Source organism: Lampris incognitus, chromosome 10, assembly GCF_029633865.1.
Source record: "Lampris incognitus isolate fLamInc1 chromosome 10, fLamInc1.hap2, whole genome shotgun sequence".
NCBI lineage: Eukaryota > Metazoa > Chordata > Actinopteri > Lampriformes > Lampridae > Lampris > Lampris incognitus.
This window is the reverse complement of record NC_079220.1, coordinates 47,014,522-47,028,310: the sequence shown is the minus strand read 5'-3', so window position 1 is coordinate 47,028,310 and position 13,789 is coordinate 47,014,522. Positions and strand designations below refer to the sequence as shown.

The 13,789-nt window shown below is 46.7% G+C and overlaps 1 protein-coding gene across 1 annotated transcript in view; it reads left to right on the top strand.

Annotated features, from left to right (window-relative positions):
• col5a3a (collagen, type V, alpha 3a) overlaps positions 1-13,789 on the top strand; it is a 100,900-nt gene that overhangs the window by 13,366 nt on the left and 73,745 nt on the right. Inside the window, exons 4-9 of the mRNA XM_056287525.1 lie at positions 2,488-2,650; positions 7,821-7,943; positions 11,296-11,709; positions 12,568-12,675; positions 13,397-13,513; positions 13,635-13,688. Of these exons, the coding sequence (XP_056143500.1) occupies positions 2,488-2,650; positions 7,821-7,943; positions 11,296-11,709; positions 12,568-12,675; positions 13,397-13,513; positions 13,635-13,688 (979 nt within the window). The remainder of the gene's footprint in view (positions 1-2,487; positions 2,651-7,820; positions 7,944-11,295; positions 11,710-12,567; positions 12,676-13,396; positions 13,514-13,634; positions 13,689-13,789) is intronic.

Here is a 13,789-nt window from a genome sequence, read left to right as displayed (position 1 = left end):
ACTGGCTGACGTTTCCACAGGAAAGCGATAGTCGTAACACCAGTTTCCTTCAAACTCGTGTCGGCTGCTCTTGCTATTTTACACGCTGAAGCCTCACATGGATTGCATTACCTTTAGGCCGCGAAGGAGACGTAGGGAGAATGCTTTCGGTTGCTTGGCTGCAGGCGCCCAGATGGGCCAGAGGGGTCACTGGAGAAGGACGAGTCCCTGAACACTACACCGATCTACACCCACTATCACTCGGGTAAGGGCGGCCTAATGAATGCCTTACCCCGCGGACGCTCTGGCCGTGACCGGTTACGGCGAGTCTGGGATATGAACCTCCCAGCCAAATGACGAGTGGGTTGCAAGAACGGCGGTTTATTCCACTCGGCCATCAGAGCGGCCCTGTGTCCTTACCTTTTGACATGAAAACAAAAACAAAACACGATAGCTTAAATGCAAACAAAAACGTATGACAAACGTTTAACAATTTCAAGGGCAACATGAAAATGGACAAGTCGGTGTTCGGCTCCTGTGCAGTGGATAGAGGACTCTTGCCAACTTTGCAACTTCTTCAGTAGGTTTAGCAACTTTTCAGACCCCTTGGCGACTTAATTCTTCAAAAGCAGCTAATGACAAGACCAGCAACTTCCTCTGGTCTTTGCTAGAGCGTTTGTGTTGACGCCAATACAAAAAGCGACAAAGTGATGCTGAGACACTTAACATGCCCTGACCCTTACTGTACACTCCCATTCATGCTAACAAGAGTTTTGAGTCGGGCGTCCGGGTGGCATGGCGGTCTATTCCGTTGCCTACTAACACGGGGATTGCCTGTTTGAATCCCCGTATTACCTCCGGTTTGGTTGGGCATCCCTACAGACACAATTGGCCTTGTCTGCAGGTGGGAAGCAGCAACTGGGTAATGTGTCCTGGTCACTGCACTAGCGCCTGCTCTGGTCAGTCGGGGCACCTGTTCAGGGGGGAGGGGGAACTGGGAGGAATAGCTTGATCCTCCCACGTGCTACACCCCCCTGGTGAAGTCCTCACTGTCAGGTGAAAAGAAGCGGCTGGCGACTCCACTTGTATCGGAGGAGGCATGTGGTAGTCTGCAGCCCTCCCTGGATCAGCAGATGGGCTGGAGCAGCGACCGGGACGGCACGGAAGAGTGGGGTAATTGGCTGGGTACAATTGGGGAGAAAAAGGGGGAAAATTCCAACAACAAAAAAAAAGAAGAGTTTTGAGTCATCTGAGAGGTTCTTGCTCTACATCTCCTACTCCAAACATCACTCATACGGATTAATGTCACTAAAAGCACAGTGGTCCAGGTTGGCGGCATACTGATGTTTATAGTTAGCCTAGTTTAATCATCTAGCCTGATGTCTATCGTTTCTTATGTTGGCTAATCTCTTGTTAATAAGTTTAGTGTCACTTTTTGCCCCCCCCCACCTCCTTCCCATAAATGCCTGAAGGAATATAGCTCTTGTGAATACATATACAGTTTATCATTGTGATGTCTAAAGTCTACAGACACTAAGCTATTTTGCTATTCACTTTTCAAAAATATTTTGTCCTGTACTTTTTCTCTCTTTATTGATCCATCCATCCATCCATTATCTGAACCGCTTATCCTGCTCTCAGGGTCACGGGGATGCTGAAGCCTATCCCAGCAATCATTGGGCGGCAGGCAGGGAGACACCCTGCATATAAAATGTCACATAATCAGGTTTTTCTGTTATCAACACTCAGTTCTTTTTTGGGGGGGGGATTCCCCCCTTTTTCTCCCCAATTGTATCCGGCCAATTACCTCACTCTTCCGAGCCGTCTTGGTCATTGCTCCACCCCCTGTGCCGATCCAGGTAGAGCTGCAGACTACCACGTGCCTCCTCCGATACATGTGGAGTCGCCAGCCACTTCTTTTCACCTGACAGTGAGGAGTTTCACCAGGGGATGTAGTGCTTGGGAGGATCTTGCTATTCCCCCTAGTCCCCCCCATCAACAGGCGCCCCGATCAACCAGAGGAGGCGCTAGTGCAGCGACCAGGACACCATACTCGCATCCAGCCTCCCACCCACAGACACAGCCAATTGTATCTGTAAGGATGCCCAGCCAAGTCAGGGGCAACATGGGGATTCGAACCGGCGAGCCCCGTGTTGGTAGGCCGGATGCCCATCAACACTATTTCTTGATTCATTTCCATTCGTGTGTTTTCATTTCCCTGTTTCTGTCTCTACTTTGAGGAAAAACACACCAAGCTTTTGTCTCTTCTCCGGTGCTGCCCCGCTTTCATCCTCAGTCGGCAGAACTGGAAGTGACAGTGACAAGCTGTGTGCTCCCCGCGTTTGGCTGAGTAGAAGCATACAAAACTAAGGAAAGTGTTTCTTCTCACAGGTCTGGACACACGACCAAAGACTGCTGAACACAAACTGACCAAAGGCCCCACTTGCTCGGACTCAGTAACCGCAGCTCTTTGCAGCTCATACACTTGTGTCCTTATTTTCTCTGCAGATGGCACAGGATAGCGTACAGTGTTCAGGGCAAGTCTGTGACCCTCTACATGGACTGTCAGAAAGTAGAGACCCTGGATCTGCTGAGAGGGGACGCCGCCGTCGTGAGCACGGAGGGCGTCACCGTGTTCGGGAGACGGCTGCTGGATGATGAAGTATTTGAGGTAGGACAGACTGAACACCGTTGGTTGGGCGGGATGCTCATGTCAAAGGTCGCTATCAAAACTGTTTTACATTTTTTTTAAAGTAATTTATCTAACTAACACGTGCAGGGTTGCAAGTAGTCAAATATGTTTGCTGTTATTGGATTTCTTTTATGAAAAGGGCTCAGTAGATGTGTAAAAGACTCCCTAATGTGACGTGAACTTGGCTGTTAAAGTACTTATGTGAAACCAGAAGACATGATAGTACAGTAAGATAAGCCATTAGTTGAATCTCCTTGTATGGAGCTGTGTGTGTGTGTGTGTACCTTTAGGGACTTGTGTTTTTGTTTGTTTTTTCATTTGCTGTACTCTCCCTCTTTATAACCTCATTTGTCAGCATAACGACATTAGAAATGTCCACATGCCACATTTAATTTAAACTCACTTAGTACGAAGACGTCTATATGGTAGACTTGAGTAGCTTCAGAGTGAGGAGAGTGATAAAGTAGAAGAGGACTAGCAACACATGTGTATGTATGTTAAGGAGACAGGGGTCTTCTGTAGTGTCCTGCCGGAGGGCTAGCAGGGCAATTTAGAGGGAGAGGAGGGGGCAGTTGGGGAGGAAGGGAGGGGTGTGTAGGTGTTGTTCAGACGTGCCCCTGACTCAGAAGTCACACAATTTACTCTCAGTAAATTTGTCAGTATAGATCTGTGGGCTGCAGATGTGCTGACATCTGCTCGAGTGCTTATTTTTTGGTGTTTGGACCTGATGGACTGTGGGTGAGTGTCAGTTAGCCTCAAAAAATGTGCGTAGTCTGGTGATGCTCGAGGACGCTCAGAAAGCATCCTGTCAGTGGAGGATTTTGAACAGTGCCTTTTGTTCAGCGATCCCTTTGGCGTCATATTCTATTTTAAAGCCTCAAAGTTGGGGTGGACTTCCACAGTTGACGACTGATGTGTGCAAACGCTGTAAAGGAAAAGAGCAAGAAGTTGGAAAAGTGAAATTCAATGGGAATGCTTCCAGTCCCTCTGTTCTCACTCCAGTGCCCTTTATTGTCATTCCCCATGCTTCCCATGTCAAAATACCCCCCCCCCCATCCCCGTCTCGGGTCTATTGTCATTCTCAATGAGGCTCGACTCAAAATCGCTTGCCTTCAGCTTGAAGCAGATCAGCTTAAGAGCTCCTCTTCCTCACTGTGCCCTACCCTGAGGTGCTGTGTCTGCTCTGTGTTTGAGCAAAAACAAAAAAGAAAAAGAGAGGATAGAAAAGGCAGAGATATGGGGCAGAGGCCATCTCTTCATCTCTTACCCCCTTAGGGACACAGCAAACCACTCCTCCCCCCTTCCCGCCCCCTCAATTGAACGCAGTTTAAAGAGTGGAGAAAAATAAGTAGAGAGGAAGTCCCATTTTGGCTTAATGGGCACACGCCTCGGCCTTCCCCTTGCTTTCACCAGCGGAAAAACAGATGTCCCGGGTGCTGACGGGATGACGCCTTTTGGATTCGCCCACCTCAGTCAATAACACTGCCCCCCCCCCCATCTATCCATCCACCCACCACCACCACAACCAGCAAAAACAACAACAACCACATCCACCTCCCAATAACCTCCCTGAACCCAAATTCCACCCATGTCCCAACTTCACCTCGGCTGCCCCGCCTGTGTCAAAAGTCAGTCACCGCTCCCCTCCCACTCATCCCTTTCACAGCGTGACAGCCAATATTTATTTCTTCAAATACATCAAGTCCCATTCCAATTAAGTAAATGCGTCTTCTTGTGAGCCCAGTAAATCTATATTCTTTTGTTGCTGGGAAAGCTGTTCCTCACCACTTTCACCCTTTGACCTTACCCCATAAAAAACAAATGCTCTCGCTCATTAATCATCTTCCCACAGTTCGAAAAGTGATGATGGTGTTTATGGTGGTTACCATTACCATTTACACTGTCCCCGTTGATAGGATCTGCCCAGAAGTCGCCCCTAATACTAGGCCGTGTAGTTTACATGATGAGAACTGGGGTGTTTTAGTTTGCATGCATGCGTGTAGTATGTGTGAGTGCACATCTATGTGCCTGTGTGTGTGTGTGTGTGTTGTGGCCTGTGATCCGGGTGAGGCTGGTACCAGGGGAGTAGAGCGGTCCATTCTCAGACCTGTGCCTCTGGCTTTCTTTTCCCAGGCCCTGGTTCTGGGGGAGGTGGCCGGTGCTCCGGTCCAGTTGTCCCAGCGTAGGCGCTCAGCGTGGGAGTCCGGGGGGACTGTGGTCAGGGCTTAATGTCTCTATTGCTTCCAGATTGCCTCCAAATGACTGCAAAACTCTGATGTCCAAAACCAACTCATTGCTTGTATTTGCACTAAAGCAAACATCAAGCTGTCCACAAGTCTGGCTATGAGCCTTCTTTGCAGCTCTTTGCCGGGTTTATGTGCCTCCAACACGCTGACTACCCAGATATGATCCGGCCCAGTGTTTATTTGTGAAGAAATTCAAAGGGTTTTTGTCAGGATTAGTATTGGAGAGGCATAAATGTTGTTGGCTGCCTCGCTCAAACAGGCATGTTGAGACCCTGACTTGTCAAGCATGTCATTAAAGGGGCCGCTATATTTTGATCTCATTTTTCCAGCTTAATCAAGGAAAGCCAAAGATAATTTAAAAGATTGGGGAAGCAAGTTAAATCGGCGAAGTCCTGTTGCAGACGTGTTTTACCCCGGTAATGATTTCTGTCTGATCGTGGTCACATGTTTTCTGTTAGTCATGAGCATCTGTTGCACTTCAGGCAAGTAAGGAACAACAAAAAAAACACTGTTTCCTTACAGCGTGCTGTCCTCATTGTCCATTATGAACCTCTGGATGCTCCTTCTTCCACGGGGACACGGGACATCTCTATGATGACTCACGCTGGAGACATTTGTGTTTTAGAGGGTGTGATCTCATTAGAGGAAGGAATGCTGTGAGGACAAGGTCTAGTCCAAACTGTACAATTAACAGCTAGCTGTCACCACACTCCCCATTGCGGCGCGCCGTCAGGTAACAGGGAAAATACAGGAGGCCATTATCCCACTGACTCTGCCCTGTCTGCAGGGCTTAGTTGGACTTTGCTCAATTACCCTCCATGGAGCTAATGTGTGTCTGACCTAATGCAGGATGTTTGCGTGTGTCATTGGCACTTGAGAGGATTCAGTTGAGGTGACCTCCTCTCTGCTTACTGTAGACATGTTCCTCTCAGACCTTCATGGCCATTGTGAGTGAAGAGGGATGGGGCACATATGACTTCCATGTTTTGGGCACCACTTCGCATGCTGTGTGTTTCTAGAAGTCAGCTATCAGCGGAACAGCCTGTATGATGGCCCCTGCCAGGAGAGAAAAAACACAGAGCTTCTCTGTAAAAGCACCATCTTTGACCTCAAACTGAGATTGGATTGGATTAATTTTCTGTGCCCCCTCTCTCTCTCTCTCTCTCTCTCTCTCTCTCTCGCTCTCTCTCTCGCTCTCTCTCTCTCTCTCTCTCTCTCTCTCTCTCTCTCTCTCTCTCTTGCTCTCTCTCTTTCTGTTTCTGCCATTCTGTCTCTCGCTGTTTCTGCCATTCTCTCTCTGTCTCTCTCTCTTTTTGTTTCTACCATTCTCTCTCTCACGCTCTCTCTCTGTTTCTACCATTCTCTCTCTCTCTCTGTTTCTACCATTCTCTCTCTCTCTCTGTTTCTGCCATTCTCTCTCTCTGTCTCGCTCTCTCTCTCTTTTTATTTCTACCATTCTCTCTCTCTCTTTATCCTTCACTCTCATTCACTCTATATGTACACCCCCCTTGAGAAAGCACTGAACGCGATGAGAGCATGATAAATGACCAACTCCTTTCATGTAATATGTGTTGAAGCACATGTGATCATCTCGCCAGACTAATTTCGTGAACATTAATTTAGATTCAAGGTGTAGACCAGCTAAGGGCATCGCTTGCATGGCAGGATTTGGAGCGGTCTGGTGGATGGATGAGCTGACGGCGGGTGGAAGGGAAAAGACATGTTGATTTATTCCACCTATGGCCGCCGAGCCAAATTAACGAGATTACAATGGGGCTATAATTACTTCTACATCAAGCGGTTAATCTGACTCAATTCATCACAAGCAGCTGCCCAGCCGTCTCCGAGCTTTCACCCTGCACTCTGTTTTCCAGTGTTCGGTCACTATCAAATAATCTTATAATTTAATCTTGTAATCAAGTGCCGTGCCATATGGCTCTGTTTGTCTCTTGTTGGAATTGAAAAAGAAAGTGGCCTGGGAGCAGTTTGGTGACTTGGTGGTTAGCAGTGCTACCTTACAGCAAGAGGGTCTTAGATCTAGTCCCGACTCTTCTGTATGGAACTTGCATATTCTTCCCTTTATTTTTTAGTATTGGTTTCCTCCCACAGTTCAAAGAGTTGCATGGTGGAGGAATCAGACACTAATTTGTCCATAGGTATGAACTGAAGTTTGAGTGATTGTGTGTGTTTGGGCCTAGTGATGGATTGGTGACCAGCGCCTGCCTACTGGCATATGCTCCAGTCCCAAGTAAGGATTTAGCAGGGAAAGATAATGAATGAATGAAAGAACAAAACGGCATGCTTCTCAGAGGAGGCCCAAGGCAGAGAGCATTGTGCAAAATGTGCACTAACATGCAGACAACAGACAAGAGTGACATCGAGTATGAGGCCTGTAGAGACCAATAGGGGCCTTTGGGCTCAGTGCTGAGGGGAGCAGGAGTTGTGTCTCTGTGTGTGTTTATGTGTACACACAAGCTAGGCCTCTGGGGCAGGATGGGAAGTGAAAGGTCCTGACAGTGGGGTGAGAGCCAGCTATTTGACTGTTGCGTGTACACAACCAGCTCCCTGCCAAAACCATGGGAACGCAATGGGGACAGAGATGTGGTGGGCCTGAGCAATAGCGACAGTTAGTTGGAGTCAACTGTTGTTTTTTTCTTTTTACCATTTCACTTTACTTTACATCTGGGTGTGCAGTCCCCTGTGTTTATTTCACATATTACTTGGTTGTTGTATCTTTTAGTAAAGTCTCTCTGCTCCCTACTCGGTGTGGAGTAATCTCTCCGGTCGGTGTGCCTCTATCAGAATTATAACTGCACGTTTCTGCCTGTTTAGTGTGTATAGCGGCATAACATGCATCCATGCATCTGTCTGTCTCTCTGTGTCTGTCTGTCTGTGCATTGCAGGGAGATATCCAGCAACTGCTGATTCTCGATGACCCCCAGGCTGCTGCCAACTACTGCCTAAACTACATACCAGACTGTGACTCCTCTTTACCTTACAATAGCCACGTGCTGGAACCCCCGGAGGTCAGTACTGCCTGCAGCAAGGGAGGTCCTCACTCACATACACTCTCACACACACACCTGGAGATCTTAAAAGTGACATAATAGTCAACAAAAATGAAGCACATCACCAGGACACCACCTTAAAATTTAGAGACACTGCCTGTATTCACACTTTTTTTGTACCAAACTCAAATGGTGGTATGATGATTTATGGCGGAAGAGATCTAAATAGTCTTGCCCGATGCCTGGAAACCTTCAGAGCTGAGCTTTACAGGAATGCGATTCTAAGCTCTCAGTAATTAATTCCTGTGCTTCAAAATGACTCAAAGTAACATCAAGAGCCCAAAGCCCCAGTGTTCATGTTAAAACAAAAACATCGTAAGGACCTTGTCAGCTTTGGCTGCTTGACTGCGTAGGGGTTGCAGACACTCTCTTATTACTGCCAGCAAATAAAAGGCTGAACAAGCATGCATATCATTAAAGCTGTGTGTCACAGAGACTTAACCAAAAACCCCGATCACATGATTTACAAGCAGCCAATCCTCTCAGCCAAGAGGAGGTCTGGACAAAGTGCCAAAGTAGGCTGGGAGACTTAAGAGGAACAGTAGACCTGCATAAATCATACATCCGCTAGATGAAATAGTAAATTGCACAACCTCTACTGAAAGTAAAAGAGCTTTTGCTTTGAAATGCGGCCAGCAGTGGAGCATCCCAAGGTCAAGGTGCTGCTTTGGCAAGGGCCATATACAGCTCTTTAGCTTTAACACACACACACACACACACACACACACACACACACACACACACACACACAACCAAAGAACTACACGGTAATGCATTGCCATGATTGATATTCAATGGCCCATGCAAGTGCAAGAAGGGATTGTGTGTGTGTGTGTGTGTGTGTGTGTGTGTGTGTGGGTGCGTGCGTGCGTGCGTGCGTGCGTGCGTGTGTGTGTGTGTGTGCGTGCGTGCGAAAGAGAGAGAGAGAGAGAGAGAGAGAGAGAGAGAGAGAGAGAGAGAGAGAGAGAGAGCAAGAGAGAGAGAAAGGAAGAGAGAGCGAGAGAGAAAGGGAGAGAGAGCAAGAGAGAAAGGGAGAGAGAGAGCGAGAGAGAAAGGGAGAGAAGAAATTGTATGTGGGTGACAGTTGCATTGATCCTTGCAGCCTTGAAGAGCTGCTGTTATGTTTTCAAGAGGCACACAGTTCTATCTGGACACTCGCAGCTTGTGTGTTTGTGGGTGGACAGCTGTGTGTGAGACCCAGGCCACACTGCCTACCTGAGCAGCATGTATGCACGCGGAAGCTCTTGCTTTTCATTTCGGCGTCATGTTGACAGATTGGAGCAGCCACACAGCCCGCGTGAGCAGCGCATGTCAGGCGGGTCTGGAGCCCACTGCAGCGGCGCGTCGTCTAGAGCTTCAGCACTGAGCCTGTTTTCTCTGTGAGGCATGCGGCTCTCAGCAAAAATAGACAATGAAAATGATCTGTTGATAGTCATATTGACGTCATACCAGCAACATTACATAACTGAGACCTTTCACAGTATTTTCAGTGTCTATAGCTGTAGAATATGACACAGATATGAAAAAATGTGTTTTTTTAACCATTTTTAACAATTGCATGTTAAGAGAACGTGGAGGCTACATTTGTCTAAATTAAATATAAATGAAATTTATCATAAAATGAAATGAAACATTTGGATGACCATTATCAGTTGCAAACTGTGTAGAAAGATGGCAGTAGCAGAGTCGCAGCAGCAACGCTGTCTGTGTGGACACCACACGCATGCGAGACGCGGCAGTTTAGCAAGGTAGCCACCACGCACAGGTAAAGGTAAGCGGGTTGAGGGGGTGTAGTGGTCTATTCCGTTGCCTATTAGCATGTGGATTGCGGGTTCGAATCCCTGTGTTACCTCCGGCTTGGTCGGGCGCCCCTACAGACACAATTGGCCGTGTCTGCGGGTGGGAAGCTGGATGTGAGTGTATGTCCTGGTCACTGCACTAGTGCCTCCTCTGGTCGGTGGGGCGCCTGTTCGGGGGGGAGGGAGAACTGGAGGGAATGGCGTGATGCTCCCACGTGCTACATCCCCCTGGTGAAACTCCTCACTGTCAGGTGAAAAGAAGCAGCTGGTGACTCCACATGTATCGGAGGAGACGTGGTAGTTTGCAGCCCTCCCTGGATTGGCAGAGGGGCTGGAGCAGTGACCAGGACGGCTCGGAAGAGTGGGGTAATTGCAACTGGAAGAAAAAGGGAGGAAAATCCCAAAAAAAAAAAGAAAAAGAAAAAAGAAAAAAAGATAAGCGATGTGTACCAGGCCTTAGTGGGGAATGAACCTGCAAGTGTGTGTGTGTGTGTGTGTGTGTGTGTGTGTGTGTGTGTGTGTGTGTGCCTGTATGCACAAGGCTAAACATAAGAGTGTCTCCACCCTTATGACATTTGTGGAATGGTCCATCAATGCTAATGTGAGGCCATTTGGACACTGAGCCAGTTGGCCTTTGCAGAGGTCCAGCTGAGAAATAAGCTCCACATCGAGACCTTGTCAGCATCTGTTATGCTACTGACCTAATTCCCATCAATCTCTACCACACACTGACCTTGTTTACAAATGGCTCTGAATCACGTCATCAATAGCGGTGTTTCCATCCAAAACAAGCATTTGCAAAGTCAAATAAAAACTCGGATGCCAGTCAGTTGAGTTTTCTTCAGCTGGTTTTAAGTGATTCAACAGTTTCTCGATCCACAGGACAATGTCATTAAAAACAAACCCAATAATTAATTCTTTTTAGAGAAAACACCTTTTTCCATGACTCTCACAGAATGCTTCACTGACATGTCATCCTTTCCATCTCAAGTGATGTAAAACTAGCAGTGTGTAGTTCTCTTCCAAATTTTGGCATTTCCATTCAACTTTTCTCATTCAAAAATCCAAAAGTTTTAAGGCCATACAAATTTTATCTTTCAGAAAATAGGACCTTGGGACTGGCCATTCATATCACTGACAGTCAGCATAGCAGACATCACACATATTTGCTCACTCGACTGAGTACTCTAAGAATTAGCACCTCTATGTGATCATAAGCACAGCAACCCTCGACCCTTTGAGCAAATATGTCCTCTCTTTTGACAAGGAGAAGCAACAGGGGCTCCACCACAACTGTGTATGTCCCTTCTAATTTCATGCTTACTCTAGGTTTTTGCCCGCTCAATGGAAATCACACTTTGGTCTGACTCTTTATGGGTGAGTTGTGTGGCATGTATTCCTGCCTTGTTCCAGGCTATTGCTGAAACTGTATTTGCATTCATGTCATTTCTGTTTTTCTTTCCCATCCTCCATGTCTACCCTCACCACACTACCCTGCTTTTCACTAAAAGCATTCCCTCCATCAGTCTGATCCGTTGATGGAAGATGACCAGCCTGAGGAATCAAAGAAGCACGGCAAAAAAGACAGAAAAGGCAAAAAAAACAAAAAGAAGAGGGACAAGGGCTCTAAAGGCAGGGGCAAGGGCAAAGGTAAAGGCAGGAAGGGGTCACGGAAGAGGAAGCATGAAGAGGAGGCTCTTAAGGACGGCTTTCTGAGGGTGTCCACAACAGTACTGGAGTATTTATCCCAGGAACCCTTCCAGCCGACAGAGTTTCCTGATGCTGAGGCAAAAATTCCACCCATCATCAACACCGAAGCCATCCAAGAGAACCTCGTGGTGATGCCCACGCATGAGCCTGAACCCGAAACAGAGGCCCCCTCACTGCTGCCTGTTACAGTGCCCGAACTGAAGGTTACAGAGGAGGTAGACTCACCACCTGTTCCTCAACTCCGCTACCTAACTGAGCACTCCCTCGTCACCTCCTAACCCATGGAGCGCACCTCTTCCCTCTCCAACCTGCAACCTCCACCATCACTAATCCATCACCTGCCATTTTTCAGAAAATGTGGAGAATGTCTCCTAACAAAAATCATTAAATGATCTCAAACTATGATTTATGGTAGTCTGCTTAGTCCACGTGTTTTGTCTAGTAGTACCCTGTCTTCTGCAGAACATGCATTTGTTCATGCATCCTGCATTCATGAGGTGTGGCATGTATGGAAGTTGCATGTTTTCCAATGTGTGAAAAAATACCACAGTTCAATCACGGTTAGTTGTATTTGGATATCATCTTGAAGTTCTGGAAAACTTGAAACATTTGATTTTTACTATCTTATTCACTATGAAAGCATATTGCATGTTTTCAATATGCTTCGAAGGCAGTTCACATGAAATCTTCATGTTTCAACATCAGTAAAAAAATAAATAATGCATTTGCACTTCTCTTTCAAGCTTATCATTTGCTTAGTCAACTCGTTTTCATGCTCACACTGTAGCTGTCACAGTCTCCACCACGCTGTCATACTGTTATATGTTGCTTTCGGCTAATTACACTCTCGCTGTAATTAATCAGACACCTGACAACATGTTTTGTGTTTAATCAACACTTCCGCATCATGTCTATTTGTATTCCTAACATGAATAACAAAACTGTGTGATGTGAACGTTGACCTGGAAGCACTGGGATTCACCAGTTGGAGTTGCTCAGTGTCCCCGGGTTGAAAAGTTTCCACGACTCTCAAGTAAGCCTGTGTGTGTTTGTGTGTGTGTGTGTGTGTGCAGGTGGAGAGACCCGTCAAGAAGCCAGTGATGGAGGAATACGGCAAGGATGTCTACAGTGACCTCACAGTTTCCACGGTAACGGTGGGCCCGAATGTCACTGAGTACCAGGTAGGTTGGAATATGGGTGCCGTGGTGACGTCTAGTTTCTATTTTTAAGTTTTTCTTTCATTAATCACCACAGCTGCCGCTGTTATTGTTGATGATGTTGATAAGGGCTATAAGATGTTGGGGGGGGGGGGATCAATGCTGCGATGTTTTTGTTGTTTTGTGATATGTATTGCGCCTGTTAAAGAATGAAAAAGAGCTGCATGATCTACTAGATATGTCCCGTTTTTAACTGTCAAAAGATTCATTTGCAAAGAATTTATTACTCGAGCAATGATCAAGGCAATTTTTATAGGGGGTAATAAGGCAGTTGTCCAAGAAGTCGTTAAATCAGACTAAATCATATTATTCATCAGATGAGCTAGAGTATTTTTCTTCAAGAGGTGTCATAAAAAAGTGGACCTTACTAAAAAATGTTTTATATCAAGCAATAAGAGTTTTAGCCTAACATGACTGAATGGCCTTTGGATGTCCTGGCGGCCTGTCCAGGGAGTCTTCCTGCTTGCCGCCCAATGACTGCTGGGATAGGTTCCAGCATCCCCGTGACCTTGATTCGAATAAATCGGCTTGGATAATGGATAGATGGATGACTGAATGGCCCAAATTGCCTTTCATTGCATCATTTGAAGTGTGACTACTGCATATGTGTTTATTGCGATATGTTGACTCTGGAACAATATATTGTCCAGCTGCAATGCTGATGTTGTTTTAAATCTGTAAACAGATCCTTGAATACGAGGACCTCAAGAACGAGACAGAGGCGGAGTACGAAGAGTATGAGGTATACGACGATGGCTACGGCTTTGCCGAGCGTGAGGGAGCAGAGACATGGGATGGAGAGGTGATCTACCACTATGATCTCAAACGGCGCTTGTACATCAAAAGTGATCTGTATCTTCAATTGCCCATGTGAAGTGATAATCCACATTCACCAAGTCTATTTATCTTTCTATATCCCCCAGGCTAGCCTCAAAGCGGAGAAAGGCCAGAAGGGAGAGCTGGCGATTATCGAACCGGTGAGCTTTTCATCAGTGGAATGCAGTGAAAGGTCGCATTCACAAAACACAGGAGTGAGTCTGCCCCCTGCGAATGTATATCTCATTACATCTTTGTTTAA